The 21,471-nt window shown below is 45.0% G+C and overlaps 1 protein-coding gene across 1 annotated transcript in view; it reads left to right on the top strand.

Moving 5' to 3' along the window:
* SEC23B (SEC23 homolog B, COPII coat complex component) overlaps nucleotides 1-21,471 on the top strand; it is a 474,773-nt gene that overhangs the window by 125,331 nt on the left and 327,971 nt on the right. The window contains exon 8 of the mRNA XM_069607535.1: nucleotides 20,732-20,890. Coding sequence (XP_069463636.1) covers nucleotides 20,732-20,890 — 159 coding nt within the window. The remainder of the gene's footprint in view (nucleotides 1-20,731; nucleotides 20,891-21,471) is intronic.

Raw genomic sequence — 21,471 nt, 5'->3', positions numbered from 1 at the left:
TCAATCACGTGAAATATTTTGCCTCAACGGGTATATTTCATAAGATTGTGGACGGGTTAGGGACTAGAGCAGTGATCTTCAAACTCTTTTGGCCGGGGCACCCCTGGAGCAAAATGTGGGCAGGCCGGGGACCCCCCAAAAATGCCAAATGAACAGTATGTATGATAGGTTATTTATAATGCGCTCAATACCCAGAGGTTTCTAAGCACAGACCCGGGGATCGAACCTGTGTTGCTTCATGTCGTCTTGCTTCCAAGGTGAGCATGTTGCCGCTGAGCTGTCCTCCCGGGCTGTCACCACTATTGCGTGCTGTCACCACATCCTTCTCACAGTATAGTCACTGGGCTCCCCCACCTGCTACCATCACATTTGTTGGGCTCCCTCATCCCATCACACGCCATGGGCTTTCCCCACCCTGCTCCCAGCACTAACCCATGGTTCCCGCCCAGCCTGCACCCACCACAGTCACTGGGCTCCCCCATCCCGTCCCCAACACAGTTCGAGGGCCAGTGCCGGCTGGTGAATTTTTGAAGGGGAGTGGCATAACTATTTGCCCCAAAAATGCCTAAGTGACTAAGCGCAGTGAGGGAGCCTGAACCAATCGAGGGAGGATGGGAGGGGGGGGGGTTCCCCGCCGTGATTGTGTTTTAAAATAATGTGTTAAAATGTTGCATTGTAGAGCATACTTTAAAAAAAAAAATGGGTAAATAGCCAAACAGTTTGCAATTGGTGCTGGGGGGCCCAGGGGGCAGGCATGACATTTTTTTGACTGGGCATCTATTATAGATGTCCAGTAAAAACATACCATCCCTGTCCCCTCGGCCCCACTGGGCCTAACACAATCAACATGATTATATGTGTATGCAAGGTATTGGGGTGCCAACGGGGTAAGCATGGTATTTTTGACTGGACATCTATGATAGAAATCCAGTAAAAAAAAATACCATCCGTGTTCCCTGGGCTCCACAGCGCCTCAGAAGGAGAGCTGATTTTGGCAGGTGGGTAGGGGGATTGTGCAACAAAGGCATTTTTGAAATGCCTTTGTTGTACAACCCTCTTTCCCCCTCTATCCACCGCTTGCCAAAATCACCTAAACGGACCAAAACAAACTAGCACACCCACGCCACATTCATACAGCAATCACTCTATCATTCACAAGAGCCTCCGTCACCATATACTCACTCATAACACAAGCATACACGCATCCATACACGTTTAAATTTATATAATTTTGTATAGTTAAAGCCCATTAACCACATCATTTGGATTCTGTATCCAGTATTTGGGGGATTATTATGACTCTTATGTGGTGTTGTGTGTTTGTTAGTGTAGTATTGTCTGTTGTAGTTAGGTTTTGAAACTGGTTGTTGTATAGAGGTTTGCAGTAGTTTTTAAATTCTTAGTTTTTCGAATTGAAAAATTGTATGTTCAATTGTATAACCCACTTGTGTTTCTCGCAATCTGAGAGCAGATCACGAATTTTATGAATATGTTGATGCTAGTGTTCTTCGGTATGTTTTATTTTGAAACTATAAATAAAGTGATACAAAAAATGTTTTAAAAAAAAGAACATAAACATACCTTCTGCATGTGGGTGCTGAAACGCCTGCTCCGGACCGCTCTGTGCGTTTGTGTGATGAGGCGCAGGAGCTCCCCCTCGCACATACAGACATGCAGTTCCCCAGCCAGCATTTCCAATGAGCTATACAATGCTGGTGAAGCAAAACACCCCAGCCTTGCATTGCTCGTGAGCATGTGCGGCTGGGGCACTGAACTGAACTGTTAAAGGGGAAATAGTGCTTCCCTTTGACAGTTCAGCCAGCCCAGGAGCACTCCCTCAGCTGGAAAAAGCAGCTGAGGGAGTCCTTAGCTCATCCATAATGGGTGAGGGGGCCACCCAATGCATGTATCAAAAATGCTAAATGCGAGTGTGGGCCATTTAAAATGGGGCACCTTTTTGGCCAATGTGGGCCAGTTTGATGAGTTACTTCATTATGCAGTTAGATTTTGACCATTGAGCCATTAGTAATTTTGACCATTGTTGCTAAATAACTTTTTTTTAAATATCACAATTTACTTACACTTTAACACAAAGCACCCCCGTGGGTACTATTTAAATAGTCTGTGACTAAATGAATGAATATCCATTTACAACTGCGGGCCACTTTCATTGGTGCCTGAGACAGTTTCATGCTTCTGCCTGACCATGTGAGCCACCCTCTAAAGGAAAAAAAAATCTTTTTTTAAATTTTTTCCTGCTGGCCTCTCACGGCCCCTCAGGGAGGCGGCCGCGGCCCCCTGCGGGTCGCGACCCACAGTTTGAATACCGCTGGACTAGAGGGAACTCGGCCTCTACAATATCATTTATCGTCCCTAGATCTTGGCTTAAACGCCAAGACCCTCGCTTTGATTTTTTGATAGGGTACACTGTGGTATTGCATGACTACTCTGACGTCACTAAAATGCCCTGCTCTTCATAGCAGAAATTGTCTTGAAAATCCCTTCATCTGCTTCCCTAGACATGGGATACTGATGTGCTTTTGGTAAAATTGCTCCTCGCTTCAATTTAATTTTTACTTCTCCTACTCCTTTCAGCAAGCCGATTCTAAGTGATACGACCACAGCTGAATTTGCCGCAGTCGAATGGTTCTTATGAGAAAGGTGCGAACTATGAAAAGTTTGCACCTTTCTCATGCGAAAACACATACTCACACAACACACCCATAACACATAGTATAGTATACTACCAGGCATAGTGAGCGGGGCGATGCGCTGGGACACACCCCGCAGCACCCCCTTTTTTTTTTTTAACAATGCTACCACCAAAGGTTCAAACTTTTGGTGTTCGGACCTTTGGTGGTAGCATTTTTAGATCTAATGGTTCATGTGAACCATTAGATTCGATTAAAACGACCAACACGCCTACATCATAAGGGCCTGTAGTCCACACTGAGACATGCACCTTTGCCATGTCGTCATCAAAATATTCAGGACGTTTCTGTGCCAGCATCATTCTCTGGGGCACCTCTCTTTTGATCATTTTCACCCAATAAACGAGACTAACCTCAACTGGTGTTTCATCTATACCTGTTTGCTCTTCAGATCGTCACCCGTGACGTCAGTCAATCTGTATCCTTCCTCAAAGGCATTCACTGCGCACCATTGTCTGCCTTAGTCATCACAGCCATCGATCAAAGCCACTTTTCCTTGTACTATAGCTGTGCGTTTTGCCAAGGGAAACACTTGTCCCTTTTCCTCATGCATAAGTATTCTTGGCCTGAATAGAAACTCATCAGGGGTTCTCATGGTTTTGTCTGCAACGCCTGGTAACCCTGCCATTAGTGTACGCACTCCATACGCAAATATTTCTGGTTCCAACAGAGCAGCTCTCCTAGCCGTTTGTTCTGTGTATGCTCTAATGATTTTGCATTGGAAAAGGCCCTCCTTGGAAAAATCGCCACCCTCCAAACTAAAATTAATGTAAAAAAGAATAGCCTGCTGCCCAGCCTGCAACACATTACCCCCCAGGTTAATACCAAATCCAATACTGAATCCCATAAACCTTTCAGCATCTCACCCCTTTCCGTCATTGAAGTTGAACACATAATCAATAACCTCAAACCTTCTAACTGTCGGGGACTCATGTCCTGCTACCATTATCAAGGAAGCTGCACATAATCTAGCTCCTTTTGTCACCACACTCAACTCCTCCTTCAGTACAGGGATTGTACCTGACAACCTCAAGGATGCTTGGGTTATCCCCCTCCTGAAAAAACCCACCTTGGATGCCAACATACCCACCAACTGCCGACCGATCACCACGGTCCCTTTCCTCTTAAAAATCCGCCCACGCTATGCCACTGAAACTGCCCTCCTAGACCTTAAAACCCAGATTGAAGACTTAAGATAAGGGCAAACTGGCCCTCCTACTTCTCTTAGATCTCTCTGAGGCTTTCGATCTACTAAATCATCAAATCCTCTGCCACCACCTTAAAACTGCCACCCACTTCTCGGACAAAGCTACATCTTGGATCACCTCCTTCCTGGAAAACAGATCGATGAGGGTGTTCTCCCCCACTGCCACGGCTGAACCTTCTCCCGTTACCTGCGGAGACACCCAAGGATCATTCATATTCCCGACAATATACAATGTGTTTACAAAACCGACACTCTGGCCATCAACACCATTTATCATGTCATCCAAGCCTGGATGGCCCAGCATGATTTATGCCTCAATGATGAAAAGACAGATCTCATTATCCTTGGCTCCCACCAAGATATTAGCAAATTTGACTCATCATTCAACTCCTTCACTATTGATGGCAACTCCATCAAAGTGGCGAAGGACACACAAACACTTGGTATCTACATCGACTCCACCCCATCACTTTCCAGACAAATCAATGCAGTATCATCTGCAGCAGCATACACTTGTAAGCTTATCACTGCATGCCGCCCTTTCCTCTCACCAGCCAACTGCACTAGACTTGCCAGGACCTTGGTCCTTTCTAAAATTGACTATTGCAATGCCCTATATTCAGGTTCCAACCAATGCAATTTAAAAAAACTTCAAATCATCGCCATTAGAACGGCGCTCAACATCCACAGGAGCCTCCACATTTCCAACACTAGACGAAGTCTTCATTGGCTCTCTGTCTCTCAAAGAGTCTCCCTCAAAGCATTCACTCTCACGCACAAAAGCCTGGCCAACCAAGCCCCTAGCTATCTAGCCAGCAGATTCTCTTTACAGACCACTACGAGGCCACTCAGAAGTGCCCAAACCAACTGCCTCTCTATCCCGTGCTTCAACCTGCAGAGATCTGGCGGACGCAGCTTCCCAGTACTTGCAGCTAAGCTTTGGAACTCGCTACCCAATCCGCTCAGAGCTGAACCCTCCTTCTCGGCTTTCAAGCGCAAAGCCTCAGCCTGGGTTTCTACCCAACACTTGCAATAACTCCTAACCATGTCATTTGTATTACAATAGTAATGTCATTTTTATTACCTGCTCCTGTACACTGTACATCTCCTGTATAATTTTGTATATTTATTGTATATTCTTCCTCATTACATTATCTGTACTATGCCCTTCTCCACTGTTTTCTGTATTATGCCTGTAACTAAGTGATGCGCCCGGTTGCCCTCGGGCCTGGTGCGCTATATAAATAAAACAAATACATTCGTTCAAATAATGCATTCCTGGAGTTGAACATGCTATGACCTTCTCCGTGAGCGAGATTGTCATGTTTAACTTCGTCATTAGGTCTCGTCCTAATATATTTACTGGGGTCTGCCTTGAATACAGTAGTGGCACGTTCATGTCACAATCTCCTATAGAAACTGGAACTTTGTAAAAGGAACACGACTTGTTGCTTCTGTGAAGCCCTGAGTATTTATGGCATCGCCGGACAAGGAAAACTTGCCTTCACGTAAACACGAGCATGTTGCCCCTGTGTCAAATAAGAAGCAATGTTCTTTATCCCCTATAACGACATCTACCCTTGGTACCTCATGAGGGTTTGCTGTCACTGATAGGATAGAACACATTAGGTTTCCCAGTGAGCTGTCCTAATGCATATATAACTTTGCCCCATGCTGAGTGAATGGATTTCCTCCATAACAGTGTTATTTCTCATTCCAGAATTCAGTACCGGTCCTGTACTTATCTGTGCCAGTTGCATCAGCCACTATTGGGACTGTCCCTGCGGAAAACTGGTCTTATTCTGAGGTTGCAAGTTTTGCTGTGCTCCTGGCGCTTGTTGCTGCACCGTGTGATTTTGTGCAACTCAGTTTCCACCCTTCTGTAAAAATACAGGTGGATTCACCATCCCGCCTTGTTCCTTGGTCGTTTTGCACCATGCCTTGACTTCTGCATGTGCGTGCTAGATGCCCTTCCATCCCACACGTCCAACATATTGGTGGTGGTCTGATTTGCCCATTTGACATACCCTGATTGCCATTTTGCATGTTTTGGAAGCCTCCCTGATTACTCTGGAAACCTCTTCCTCGAAAGCCTCTCCCTCTGGGGTAAAACCCATTGCTGCCTTGATCAACCTGCCCTTGATTATTGGCCTGCTGCATGTTTGATCCGTCTGTGTTAGTTATCATTGCCCCTTCAATGGCATATTTTGACAATTTCTTCTGGCCTAACTTTGCCTCTTCAGCTTTTGTGAAGCCTCGTTTTTGCAATTTTTCTCTTGCAGCAGCCTGCAATAGTGTGCTATGGTCAACTGTATTTCAGACCACGGTTTGGCCTCAATTCCTACCAATTTCTTGAGCTGCTTCTGTACTTGATCTGGCAGCCCTTGGCATAATATATGGTAAAACACGGGTATAGATTTCCCCCAAGATTCGCGAGTTTCCAGCACCTATGCGTCTTGGAAATTCTGAATGTAAAGCAAAGGATCCTCTGACTCCTTCATTTTACATGTCATTATAGCTGCCATGTCTGAAGTATCCGGGTATTGCAATCGTAATGCTTTCCATACCGCGGCTCTGCAATAGTTAAATGGCGCTCCATCACGCGCAGTATTAACTGTAGTCACGCCAGGGTAACCTGCACGTGTCCACACATCGTCGGCTCTGTCACCAAGTATGGCGATAAAGAGACTCTTAATATCCCCTATAGCGAACGTGTTACCTCCCATCATTTTTTCTAGCTCATGTATCCATTTTCCGGCTCCCGATGTTAACATTGAAGGCTTATTTTTCAGATTTTCTCGATCCATGTGTGGGCAGGGTATATACTGTGGCCTTGTTACTCCTTTTTTTTTTTTCGAGAATCGGGACACATGACGCTCCATTTCTTCTCTCATCATTTTCCTATCCACTGCAGGGGTAATATTCCTGCATCGCCGTCTACTTGGCAATGTCCTTAGTCTGCTCACATAGGGTGGTGGAGACACCCCCCTCTGACCGTAAGATACTCCTTCGTGTTGGTCTGATTGTGTGGCTGACATTGATTCCTTAGGTGCAGATCCACTAGAATCTGACCATCTTATTACTTTTCCCCCAGAGAAGTGCTTTTCGCGTCTTCTCTCATCTTTTCCTCATATTCCTCTTTCTGCGTCTGATATGGTCTGTGCCCAACTCCTCATCTTCCTCGTTCCTATTTAGCGTCAACCTATCGAGGGACAGCTCTCCATTTCTGCTACTTCGCTAGGCGTCCTCAGTGTTGTACAGCTGAGTGCTTTCAAGACGCTCGTCCTCTCCTCTCCCTTGGGATACCTGTTCTAGCCCGATTTCATCATATATTCTATCGATCGTTTCTCTGATGCTTCTGGTGTCGAAGTCATCTTCCATATTTGCCCTGGATGTGCCTGGTACTGAATCGTACTCGGAAAGGATTCTTCTGTGTCCTCCCAGTCTACTACTCGATCAGGTTTTTTAACCTCTCTTTTCAGATATTCAAGATCCTGTGCTCTGTCTTCGCTTGCGTTCTATGTCATCATCGAACTCTCTACGTTTCCTCGTTTGCTCTCTGACCCCATCTTCTTCCTATTTCTTTGCATCTCTACATTCATTTGCCCTTCGTATTTCCTCATCCCTTCGTCTCTTTATTCTCTTCTACTGTATTTTCTGTTCTTCTTCTTCTATTCTCCTTTGTTCTTGCCTGTCCTGATCGTTGACTGCTCTGTTTATGATCGCGTTTCTTTTCTTGCTCTTTGCGATACAACTGCTCTCGTCTCGGTCTATCTTTTTTCCTGATTTTTTTGTCTCAATCCTTTTTCTTTTTCCTTCTCTTTCCTTTTTGAATCGTCTGACTCTCCCTTTTGTCTCACGTCCTCAATGCCTTTACCATCGAGTTTTAATAAAATCTGACCTCCCATCCATTCGTTCTGTGGGAATGCCATCTCATCAGTTCTGTCCTCATCTCCTTTCCATCTCTTTCCCTCTCTATCCGTATCTAGAGATGTGCTTGCTTGTGCCTGGTCTCCTTTTTCTTTCTCGCCTATTTCCTTATTCCTCGGGACGTTGGAGGTGATATTCTCTGGGCTTTCGTTACTACTTTGCGTAGGTGACTCATATGCTGGGTTACTGTATCCCGTGGCTGCTTTAAGCTCCCTCAATGGGTATAATCCCTTGTCTTTACTAACTTTTCTTTTTGTTTCAGTCTGGGCGGGTGGCACAGAAGGCGTTTCACCCCCCTCTGTGCATATGTTAAGTATCCAATCTAACGGTGGCTCCCCCTCCTTATCCTCTTGGTACATCTTCGAAAGCTCTAAGCTAGATAGGTTTTTGTCAAACTTTTTGCAAGTGTACGTGGCGTGTAAATATGTCGTCATGTGTTGCAGGACCGTTTTAGATGGCGATCCGCCCTGGGGCCATGGCATAAACGTTTTGTGGGCGGTTCCATTCTGCATTGTACTTTTCCAGCTTAGGTGCATGTTTCGGCAACTGTTTGCACAAGTGTACTAACTGTGTGTAATGTCTTCCATGCTTAAATCTGTTTATCTTCTCCCCGTATAACACTTTGTTATGCTTTACGTTACTCAACCGAAATCAACAATATGAGCGAATCGTCTCAAGCTCCAATCCTGTTTTTTCACAAAAAAACTTTCTTTTTTCCTTTTCAAACAACAACCATCAATTCATGTCATACAACATCCTGGCTGTACAGTCGCACAATTTTCATGCTATTTCCCCAAAAAATGTTCTTACCTCGTGACGTTGGAGAAAAAGAAAAATGCAAGACGGATGCGACAGACTCCGCCGGCTACATAAATCTCCTGCCCCGATCATTATTCCAACATGGAATGTAAGCCCATTTCTTTCAAAAACGTCTTTAATCGTTTTGGTCTACTACTTTGTCCTATTTTTTTTAGGACTTTAAATGCAGGCTCCTTCTAGCGCTATATTAAAGCCTGGGTATCTGGCCCTATCCTCTAGCTCGGTTATCCTCCCGGCACCTCTCTCTATTCTCAGGTATTTTCCCGGTACCTCTCTCTATTGCTCGGCCACCCTCGAGTCAATATTTCTTTCCCCCTTATATATACACATTATACTCTTACTCTGACGTTAATTTTGTCCCACCTCCGTTACCTTCCCTTACTTGTTCTAAGGCATGAAACTTTTTGCCAAAGTATTTAGTCTTTTTCACTCACCATTTGCATTGTTTTCCTCTCTGGATGCTCGGGATCACCGCATTTGTTACCGTCTCCTTGCTGTTTGTCTGATCAGCTGCTCGTAGAAGTGGGAAGGGGTTTGTGGGGGAAACCACAGGTTCCTTCAGACCTCAACCTGCAGGGTTTTCACTTTAGACTATCCACTATCTACGGGGAGGGTCTCGGTCTACTTAGCCGGATGGAAACAGACTTGTGAAATTGCCGAGGACCTAGAGTTACTTATGTCGACAGCCAATGGGTGTCTTATCTAATCGATTCTAATCAAACCATCCTCTGCTACCAAGTGTGCAGTAGGACCCCAGCCGGCCCATAGGACTGGGGTTTCCCAACAGCACTTTAAGATGTGCAGCAGCACCCTTGAGATGGATGGGGATGCAGATTAATACTCTAGCATCAAATCAATAATGACAACTCAATAGTTTGGCAAAGGGAGTCCGTTTAATGACAAGTACAAAAAACGGGGAGTTCGTGAATATCAGCAATCGTTCGATCTTCCTTCTCGCTTCAACTTCAACTAATTTCAGAAAAAACCTAGTATTTATAACAAAAACTCATCATCACTGACGTGTAACTCTTAAAACTTTAGCATGCAAACCTATTGGTTCTAGGAAGGTAACTTTAATATAGGCACTATATCTGTATATGGTAACGGGGAGTGGGGATTGGATAAACACTGTCAGGTGGGGCATCTAAGCCCTTCCTTCAACATGGCTACTGTAGATGTCATTAAAAGTACAATGTCTCATTGGTTCTACTAACTATAGGACCCTAGATTACTTGGTCCACTATGATTGGGTTGGCATCGACCCCACTTATACTTTTCCACTTGCTCTTACAGCGTGCAGAATAGCCAGCCAGGTGCAGGGAGTTTGTCTGCTACCCCCATCTTCCCTCCAATTATTGCTACAATCAATCATCACCTCAGTGGTCATGTGTCAATTATTTCTGTGGTTGGCCTCCAGTCTGCTTCTTGGTCTGGAAAAGTTTGACATCTGGGCATGGCAAGTGTCCATGCGTAGGTGTGAAGTCTCATCCCTTCTGCTTGCTCGGTCACGTGATTCCGACACCGTGAAATCGTCTTATTCTTCATGCAATTTCATGTATTTGATTTAATTCTGCCAGTCTGCCATCTGTGGCTTAACTTGACCTCTCTGAACAGGATACTCTGTTCTTCTTCTTCTCATTAATTGTATCCACTGCTGCATTAATTGTATCCCTTGGCTTCTTGGCATGGTTTTCTTTGTCTGAGTTTCTCTGTTTTACATTCTCTATTTTTTTTTTTTTTTGGCTGTGAAGCGCTCCTCTTGAGACCTTTAGTAACCTTTGGTCGATTTTTGCTCTTGTGCATAGTGGAAGTACACTTATATAAAGTGCTCCTTTTTGAGGTAAATCTGTATAGGTGGCGCTTGCCGCAATCTATTTTACTACTGAGCATAAGCAAGCCTGTCGATTTCTTGCTTCTTATGGTTCCTTGCATATGTACATGTTTAAACTAACTGAATATCTTCATCGCGCTCATGGCATACGTTTCTGACATTTTGTCATCAATTATTTCACTTTAGGCTTGGGATGTCACTTATCCATGGTGTTTCGTCTCTTTTCATCATATCTTCTATATGTGAGTCAATCCGGGTTCTTGTGACGTCACCATTCGTCTTCCTTCAGTATCTTTTTAGCTTCATCAGGTATTGCATTCTGACAATCGTCATTCTGTCTCATGTGTCGATATGGTTTCCTCAATGGGTACCTTACTGTCCAGGTTTTCTTAGACGTCGGTACTTCAACAGGTGCTGTTCTTTTGATAGGGACTGGACAGAGCCCAACTGTGGCTCTCTGCCGGTTTATTTGCTCATCATACGTCACATATTTCGGCGTGAACGTTCCTGGTACTTCAAAATGGGCGGTTGGAGTGGGAATAGAGTTTGGCACCTCCTCTACACATGGTTTCTGAGAGGCTGAGATATAAGGATTGGGGCCTCCCGGACGACGTAATGGAGGTTTTGCTTTCGGCCAGAAGGCCAGTAACCAAATCTCTATACCGCTGCCCCTGGACTAAGTTCTGTATCTGGTGCAGAGATAAGAATGTTGACGCTTTCTCATGTAATACACTGGTGTTCTCTTTTCTATTACATCTGGTAAATCTGGTGCTGCAGATTGGTACCATCGACGGATACCTAGCAGCGCATTCTATTTTTAAGCGCACTTCAGAGTAAGTCTGTTCCTCTAGTAGTACAATTCTTAAAGGGATATACTAATGTTTACCCTCCGAACCCGTTCCAAGTCCCACTATGGGATCTCAACTGGGTGTTAAACTACTTAGTGGGAGCTCCTTTTGAGCCTCTAAATTCTTGTCCATTAATACTTCTAACTCTGAAAACTGTATTCTCAGTCGCAATTTCATCAGCCTGAAGGGTGAATGAGCTATAGGCTTTATCCTGCAAGCCTACTCGTACTGTCTTTCATAAAGTCTGAGTGGTACTAAAAGTGAAGCCTACTTTTCTTCCCAAAATTGTTACAGTTTCATATTACTCAGAAGATAACATTACCATCTTTTCATCCTTCCACCCCATCCAGTAAAAGAGGAAGAACGACTTCACAGACTTAATCCTAGACGTGCACTGAGCTTTTACATATCCAGATTGGCAAAACTGCAGCAGAATGAGTTATTCGTGGGCTAGTCAGGACACAAATTGGGACTAGCCATCACAAAACAAACTATCAGCAGATGGATTATATTAACTATATTGGAATGTTACAGACTGGCAGGCAAAGACCGTCCAGAACATCAAAAAGCTCATTCGACCAGGGGTGTTGCAACTTCATCTGCGTTGCAGAGGGGAGTTCTGATAAAGGATATATGTGCAACTGCCACATCGTCGTCTGTGCACATCTTTACTAAATAATACAGTTTAGACTCCTCCACGAGCCAAGATTCTACTTTTGGAAAAGCAGTGTTGAACTCTGTGCATACATGACCACATTGATTTTTACTCCCTCCTTTATGGATTCTGCTTTGTGAGTGTATCAAAGATAAGGAATACGTGGGAGGGCACAATACATTTGAAGAACAAGTTACTTACCCATGGTAATTTTCCTCTCACGTATTACTTATCCATTTGATGGTCTCCATGTTGAGGCTAATGTGTGGGTGCTCCTTGATCTTCTTTCTGGTGAATAGCGTTGCGGTTGTCTTGCTGGTGTTGAATTCTATCCGCCAGTCGCTGTACCACGTTGCAATGGTATCCAGTGAAGTTTGCAGGTTCTTCGCCACTTCCTTTTCGCTGAATGACTGGGAGAAGACTCAGACCGCATGGCGACATGCAAGGTGCGGCCTCCCAAGGAGCTTGCAATCATCCACACCAGATAGTTCCGAAATCCATGGCCAATCATCTTGTGCGGCAGTCCCTTGTGCCAGACTTTGTCGAATGCTTTGGCGACATCCAGGAAGACGATTCCTGTGGACTTCTTGATGTTGAATCCATGGCCGATGGTGTGTACATTGGTTGGCGTGTGGACTTATTTATTATCCTTTCATTTGTATAATTTGTATAGCCATAAACTATGGTAGTAGCCCCTATCGAAGAAATTTTGCCTGCTAGAGGGGCGAAGGAGCGTGAAACATTTAGTGGTGTTATGGAAGAGCAAAGTCGGGTAGATAGTTGATGAGGGATAGAGAAGGTGCTCAAGAAGGTATGAAAATAGGTGGAAGAGCTATTGGACCACTTATCATGGGACTTAACTATAGTCTATGGTGCGCAGTTCTGAAAGGGGAGATAGCTGAAGAAGAGGTGTTTGCTGCGCATGGGGTTGTCTGGAATGTACTTGCTGCATGTCGAGCTAGGTCATGTTGAAGCAATGCCAAAGAAAATGCAGGCAGCAAAGCCCTTCTACTTGCTGTATAGGCCCCCAACATTTGACGGGGGTTGTATGACACAAATCCAAATCTGCGATAGTTTTTTAAAATTATGAACATCTCCCTAAAAGCCAGCAAAAACATCACGTTGTTGGTTTCCTAATTTGTCATGGGTAATAAACCCCTAGATATGTGTGCAAAGGGATTACGAACAACAAGCCTGTCTCTGGCTTTGCCCTGGCCAGATTTTGCCTCAGCCTGCCCACCTCCCCAACCCCCAATAGGGGGAAGAAGTACGCACATTTAGCTTGGGGGGGAAATAACATTGATCTCAGCAGTAAAAGACTGTGCACATGTTTCTACAAGGCATAACATAAGTGTAGCATACCAAATGTAACTGACCAGCACTTCAAAACCGGGCATGGAATAGTTAATGTACCTCAGTTTAGGCATATAGTAAAACATGCCATTGCTAGGCATCCCAAACAAATGATGCAATGCAACAGAACCAGCACCCGAAACACACAAACGTGTACACATAGTAACGCACACTCATGGGTGGGGATTAACTCCCCAATGTAATTTTACTTTTACTACCAGTATCACTACTCAATGGGGCAGAAATTCAAGTTGCAAGCTACTAGCCAGCCATGAAGTCACTTGCCACCTCAATTCCAAACATACACCATTTCTTATTTGCCAAGAGTCATTTGCACCCTGCCACTGTTTATACTACTCTGTTAGCAGTGCAACTGTTACTAATTCAGCTGCTGACACTGCTGGTAACTGTAATGGTATTCCTGCTGCTAGTTGTAGCAATTAGTGCAATAAGCCCCGAGCGGCGGCATTACCAAGTCAGGTAATGCCACGGGGCCCATAGTTATTGGCCCCGGGCGGGGAGGTGGGAGGAAAGGGGAAAAAAAAAACACAAACCTGAGTCCCCGGCAGGTGGCGGTGGGAGCTTCTCGGCCGCGTGGAGGCTCGGAGTGGGGACTGCCCTGCTTGGTGCCTTCTCACTGGTTTTGAAGGATTAACGCTGGTCTCAAAGACATAATGTTTGATACGCTATGTGTAGTTTAGAGTAGTGAAATCCCAAATTGTTGAAAAGTTCTTTCAGTTCAAGGAAATTTGCGCCTCCAACTTTTTACTTATGGTTCAGTTGGGTTTGACAGAGGTTTTTTGGAGCCAGGATCAATCACCTACAGTTCAATACGGGTGCTTGCCGGGTAGGACATGACGATCCCTGTGGAAAAGTAGTGACCCAGAACGTGTATGCATGAACACCCTGTGTGTGAGTAAGTGATGTGATGGGGCTATCTACTCATGGTATTTCAGTTGCTGACAGTCCAGGGTGCCCGGTATAGGTCTGGCTGGCAGCAGTACTGGTCTCTTGACGTCTTCATGGTTCCTAAGCTCAGGGCCAACTGTTTTTACATGCAGTTCAGGCGTGCACTTGGTTGCAGAAATCCAAGTAATTTGGTTTCAGACAGGCCCCTCTCCTGGGGGAGAGCAGCAGCAAGGTTAGGTCCTGTGAGGGAAGTGTCTGCAGAGGTTCTGGTCCAAAGACTAGGAAATGTTACTTCAAAAGCTTTGTTCCTTCTCTGGATGATGCACAGCTTTGCAGTGACTGGCCTGCCCAATGATGGTTGGAGCAGCTAATCTCCAGTAATCTACGGCAGCTCATGTGACCCTCTCCTTTTTAACCTACATTTATCCTGGGGTTGACCTCAGCCATACCTGCAACTTTCAGATGGGTAGCAATGGCAGAGAAATGTTATCGCTATGAAGTACCAGTGCACGTGGAAGAGTGAGAATTGGTTCCTGCCTGTTTAAGATGCGCAGCAGTTACCAAGAATGTTACTTGCAGAAGTGTCGGGGTCACAATGTGTCCTTGTGGCACTCACTTTAAGGTAGCTTGTGTTGCAATACCAAAAGAAAGGTGGAAGAAAAGGGTCTACGTTATCCCTTTACTGTTGGGCTTTTGGACTAACCACTGCACCACAAACAATTAGGTGAATGTGCGAGGGAGGCCAAAGTGTCACAGTATCTATGCAAGTGCTCTTATAGTTGTAGTGCATAATTTGTATAGGGTCTTTCACCATTAGTATGTTCACAGCGCTGTGACCAATCGAGGAGTCTGCGTGGTGCAAGATGGCGGGTGCATGTGGATCGGTGGCAGTGCCTTTGGCTAGTTTTCTGTATCCACGGAGTGCGAATGGTTCACTTCATGCTAATTCTAAGTTACCTTGAACTGATAGGCTACTGTCACCTAGATTGAGTCAGTTGCTACATTCTACAAGCGCTTGGGTTCAAGAAAGGTCACAAAGTGAACATTGTAGTTTCTTAGCTGGCTACATACTTAAGATTGAAACCCTGGCTAGATTCAGCTACGTTGGTCATTGTCCTAATACAGACACTACATTCTAGCTGTGTGCATGACTACCTGGATTGGCAATCGCTGGATATTAAATGCACCTAGATGCAAAACAATTGCTGGTAGTAAATCCATTCACTGTGTTATGATGCGTTTAGGCTCAAGAATTACTGTGTGCAAGTCCACTCCGAATCAAAACATTCCGTATGTGTTAAGAGCCTGTAGGGTTCCAAACAATCGATAGTGCTAAGTGTGTACAAGGCTCTAGATTCAAACCCTTTGTGTGAGTGCATCTAGATTCAAAGCAGCACTCTCCCCGTGAACCGTGCACCTGAAATGCAAACATTAGTTGTGCTGAAGTCTCTGGATTCAAAACTCCTTGATAAATGCACCTAGATTAAAAAAGAAATGACTGTGAACAGGTCACTTACGTTCAAGACCTTCACAGTGTGCTATAAGCCTCTATGTTCACAATACTCGCTCTGTGGACAAAACTTTCACTGTCACGCCCCCTAGATGCAGCTCACTCGCTGTGAGCTAGAGGCGCCTGTATGAAAAATGTGCCTAAATTCACAGCAATCGTGCAACACCTCTAAGGGCATTGTATTGGCAGTACCAATGCATACTAAAGAGCACCGTCTGAATCAACACAAGGATAAGAGCAGGTGGTTGTGAATTAGGAGTGGCAGTGTTTTACCGAGCACATTGTTGGCTGTGCTCCCCCAACGCACCAGATTTCGAAGTTCTGTCCGGTGTCCACAGGCAGGGGCAAACTGGGAATGCAGCCAATGTTTCTGTTGAGATGTTAGCAAGAGTTTGTTTTGGAGGAATTCAGGGCCTTTCTTGTGGAGGGCACAATGGGTGATGCATTAGTCCCATCAGCTAATTGGAAGCCATTTGAGCACCCTGAGTGCAGGGGGTATGTGTTCTCTTGGTCTTGGAGAAGTGGGGAGTTGGGGGGGGCAGCATGAGCCTTGCTGTAGGTTTTGAATACATTGGAGCTTTCTGAGCATGGAGTGCCTGCCTAGGTGAAGGAGATGGCGAGAGATGATGTTGGGTAGAATTGCGCTGATTCTGTGGGTGGGGTGGGGGGGGGGAAGATTCGCCTGAGAATAGAGGTGAAAGTAGCATGCTCTGGAGACTGTGTTGATGTGGCAAGAGAGTGGGGTCAGAGCGGAAAGTGACTCCTAGGTTCTTTACTGAGATCAATGCTGCAGGAAGAGAGGCACAGGGAGGGCAGCGAGGGGTTGGGTTGGGGGTGGAGTGCAGTCTTGCTGCAAATCAGGATTTCGGTTTTGCCAGGATTAAGGAGGTGGTTGGCAATCCTCCATTGGTCGCTATCCAAGAGGCAGAATGCAAGATCTGGTTGCGGAAGAATCGGGGAATTCAGAATCTTGCAGATCTCCACTCAGAGGTCTGTTGGGACCTATTGGAGGTCGTGGTGGTGAGCGTGGAGGTGGATTTCCTCAAAGGGGAGGGCCAAGAGGAGGGCCAAGAGGAAGTCCTGTATTGGGAACCAAACCCAGAGCTGGGGATTGGCAGTGTCCAAACGAGTATGTATTCAATTCAGACAATCTTTGCACTGATTTTTCATAACGGGCATAATACCTTTCTTTCGTGTTTTTTTTTTTTCTATTTTTTTTTCTATTGTGCACTTAGTTTATTTAAAGTTTATAGCATGTTCACAAAAATAAACATGAGAGCATCAAATTTACAATATAAAATGTGCAATCCATTCATCAGTAAAATGATTTGAAAATACCAAATTAAACTTGAGCCTTAAAATACCAATTAAACTAACTTTATTTTATTTTTAAACAATTTTTATTCATTTTATTTTAACAACCAATACAAACCAAACTTACAGTGCACATAACCAATTAAACTAACTTATCCTTTTCCCTGGCGTCTGACTTATTATAACATAATACCTATAAATTCAAAGTTCAGAACTCTTCCACCTCTTCCATTGCTTGCTTCCATATATGAAAAGCCGCTGCATTTATTACAACAGATTCAGCTCCAAACAGACTTGACCAAAATTGGTCACCTCTTATATTGTCAAGATGTGACATAAGTACCATAACTTCTTATATAGAGATGTAACAGTGCTGTACAAGATGTTGGTATGTGCCTACTCTCAACCGCAGCTAAACAAGGTCTACAGGTCTTATCCTGATCTGCATTTCTCCAAGTACTAATAAAGTCCTTAGTTTGTAATATATTCATACAGAATTGTATTGTGAATCTCCTAAGTTCTGGATTCGACTATTTAGTTGGGTAACTGCGCGGATATCCGCGCTTAAAGCCCCCAGCCCGATCCCGCAACCCCATTGCTGCCTTAATGTAATAAAAAAAGCGATTGACCCAGCCCCCGCACCATTCCACGACCCCATTGCTGCCTTCAAGCATGTGTTTAAATGCCCCCAGGCCCAGCGTGCATTGGGAATCTCCGGGCACCCCTTTCTGGTCAACCTCGGTCCCGCTGCCACCCCTGATTGGCTGTGCCTCTGCCATACCAAGCCCAACAAGCCGCTCACCCCACCCACCTCCCCTTCCTTTGCCATTGCTGCCTTAATGTAATAAAAAAGTGACTGCCCCTGCGCCATCCCGTGACCCCATTGCTGCCTAATGTAAAAAAAGTGATTGCCCCAGCCCCTGCGCCACTCCGCGACCCCATTGCTGCCTTAATGTAATAAAAAAGGGACTGCCCCAGCCCCCGCGCCATCCCGCCACCCCATTGCTGCCTTAAAGCATGTGTTCAAATGCCCCCAGGCCGAGCGTGCGTTGGGAATCTCCCGGCACCCCTTCCTGGTCACCCTCCTGCCCCCACCCCTGATTGGCTGTGCCTCTGCCATACCAAGCCCAACAAGCCGCTCGCCTCCTTTGCCGACGCAGGTGAGTGTCGCTGTGACCCACGACCCTAAGCCCCCGCACCACCCCGCGACCTCATTGCTGCCTTAATGTAAAAAAAAGTGACTGCCCCAGCCCCCGTACCATCCCCCAACCCCATTGCTGCCATAAAGCATGTGTTTAAATGCCCCCAGGCCCAGCGTGCGTTGGGAATCTCTTGGCACCCCTTCCTGGTCAGCCTCCCGTCCCGCCTCCAACCCTGATTGTGCCTCTGCTACACCCAACTGTTCATAACCGGTCCTCACAGGGCAGCCCTCTGCTCGGCAGCACTTGCGGCTAAGGGCCAAGGCAAAGGGCACCTACTACAGTAGCGGCTCCACAAAGTGTCTGCAGGTGTCAGCAGGGGAAGCCAGTGAAGCCAGCAGCGGACAGACACCACCAAAACTGTAAGTGTGGCATGGGTGGGATGTAGAGCAATTACTCCAGAAAACCCCTGCCACTCTACCTTACCTTCCCATAATATAAACTGCCAAATAATTACACCCTGCACATCGAGAGAGATCGAACACCAACCTAATTTAATGCTGGACTGTAAATTTTGTCCTGCAAAACTTTCTAGCATACATGCATTAATAACTAGTGCCACTCCTAGAGACAATAGTGAAAATTAACCACGTTGAGACGGGTGTAACAATGTTAGCATGTCCCACTCTTAGCTTGACTTTTGTGAATAATAGCATGCATCACGCTTAAACGGAATTGTGAACGTTGGCATATGCCTCTGCTAGATTTATAACTGGTAGCATATCCCTCACGTAGGTGCATTGTGAATGATAGCCTGTCCCACTCTGTTGGAATTGCGAAAGATAGCACGTACCACATTAGGCACAATTGTGATAAATAGCATGTGTCCTAATAGTGTCACTGTATTAAAGTTGAATCTAGAAAGTGTGTCTAATAGTGTCGCTGCGTTAAAGTTGAACTTAGAGAAAGTGTGCCTAATAGCGTCACTGTGTTAAAGTTGAACTTAGAAACCTGCCCTAATAGCATCACTTTGCTAATGGTGAATCTAGACGGCATTCCAACATCATTGAGTGTGCCCAATAGCGTCACTGTAGTAGAAATTAACTTAGTAGGTATTCCCAACATTCACTGAGTGTACCTGGTCGCATACACTTTACTGATTACCACAATATCCCACTACTACGCTTACTCTCTCCTATACACCATCATTCAACTAGAACACAGCAGTACTATGACACATCCGGTAAAGCTGTTCTCATACTAACATTACCCATCAAACTACCCATCATCCTTATAAAACAGATAGCTAGCACACACCGGCTATCTTGGGCATCTCCTCAGGCCTAACACAGCCAGAACTCAGTCTGAATGTCCACCCTCCAGACTGAACACATTCAATTGATCTCCTCAGCACCACACCTACCGTTAAGAAGCAGCGATCATGCAACAACCACACCAGCTGCACACATACCTGGTGCGCCCACGCACTTTACCCGTCTCTCTGTCTGTCTCTCTGTCTCTCTGTCTCTCTGTCTCTCTGTCTCTCTGTCTCTCTGTCTCTCTGTCTCTCTGTCTCTCTGTCTCTCTGTCTCCTGACTCGAACTGCGGTTCCCGAGGGCGTTCAACCTACCAGCGCCTTGGTACATAAGGCGCTATACAAATGCAAAATAACATAACATTGTCCCTCCCATCCTACCCCACAGTAAAACTTATCTTGCGGTTGCAGTCTACGCTCTCTCACACGGAAGTAACTGTCAAACGCAAGGTAATACTTTACTTGTCAAAACAGAACTGAGGCTTACAGGCGTTGCATGTGCTAGATATACCTGCAGTGATGTTGAATCTGCGTGAAATTACCGAATGCAAAAGTCCGACTACCGAAAGTCAGACTTTTTTTTTTCCTCCATTTCTCCGCAAATAGATATGTGGGGGGAGACGCCCTCCCACCTTACCCCTGTACTTTTTTATGAACTTTACCCTCCTCACCCGCCCCCACATATATTTTGCGGAAAAATGGGGGTCGGACATTTGGGGGTCGGACTTTTTGCATTTGGTAATTTCGTACAATACCGGTGATGTCGACATCTAGACGGAGGCCTTTGAGAGACATCGACTCGACCAGGCATTGACACACAGCGCCCTCTGCTGAAAGAACATTTCCGAGGCAGGAAGCTGATTATTGGGAAATATCGAAGATAAGTAATATGTGGGAGAAACATCCAGTCGAAAGAATGTTACCCTTGGTAAGTAACTTGTTCTTTGGAGGCAGTCATTATTGCATATGTTTGTGCTTGAAGGGAACATGTGTTTTAGGAGAGTTTTTTTCAATTCGTTCCTCTTGTGCTGATTGTTTGCCAGTAAGAAACTTGCCTCTATTTGAGCTCAAGGATGGGATCAACATATGTACAGCTTGTATACGGGAATAAATATGTTTATTCAAGCCTTTGGAACATTTTTTCCATTGTATTTTCCAGATAATAAATGTTTCCTTTTTTGATTCATCAGGGTACCTTTCCAAACACTGGCGCCAGAATAATGCTTTTTACAGGAGGTCCTCCAACGCAAGGGCCGGGCATGGTGGTTGGCGACGAACTCAAAACACCTATTCGCTCTTGGCATGACTTAGAAAAAGATAATGCTCGTTTCATGAAGAAGGCAACAAAAGTAAGGAAATTATCAATTCAGAATTGATTGATCATTATTATAGATCTTTGAAGGACATGGATAACAAGTGATCTTTGCACCACCTCTGAAAGCTGTTGAAATGAATCCTGGGTATTGCTGCCAAATGAAACAAACTGTACCCACAGTACTGCTTTTATCCATTGGAAGGCTCTTTTAATTGACCCCCTTTATATACTGTTATTTAAGAAAAGAAATGCTGGCTACTGGTCCAATCTTTAAGATGCATTTATGTTAGCTATTCCACTACACAAGCACAGGCCCAAACTTAAGTGGTATATAGTTGACCCACTCTGATTTCATTCGCTGTCTACGTTTGTGCACTATAAGTTTTCTTCTTGATTTGATTTATTGGAGTAATCTGTATTGCATCCACTGCTGTTTTTCATCCTTGTTGGAAAAGTACGTTCAAGCTCTTTTAGTTGATTATTGGTCTATCATGACATGACATCCTTAACAATCTAAAGTGAACGCAAAGTCATGTATAATTGCTTAAATGGGTACTAGCCATCTGCTTGTTGCACTTAAGCCTATTCTTTTGTTTCCGAAGTGTAGCGATTGTG

Source organism: Ambystoma mexicanum, chromosome 4q (assembly GCF_040938575.1).
Source record: "Ambystoma mexicanum isolate Mex_15411 chromosome 4q, UKY_AmexF1_1, whole genome shotgun sequence".
Lineage (NCBI taxonomy): Eukaryota > Metazoa > Chordata > Amphibia > Caudata > Ambystomatidae > Ambystoma > Ambystoma mexicanum.
The sequence above is the reverse complement of the archived record's forward strand: the minus strand, read 5'-3'. Positions and strand labels throughout refer to the sequence as shown.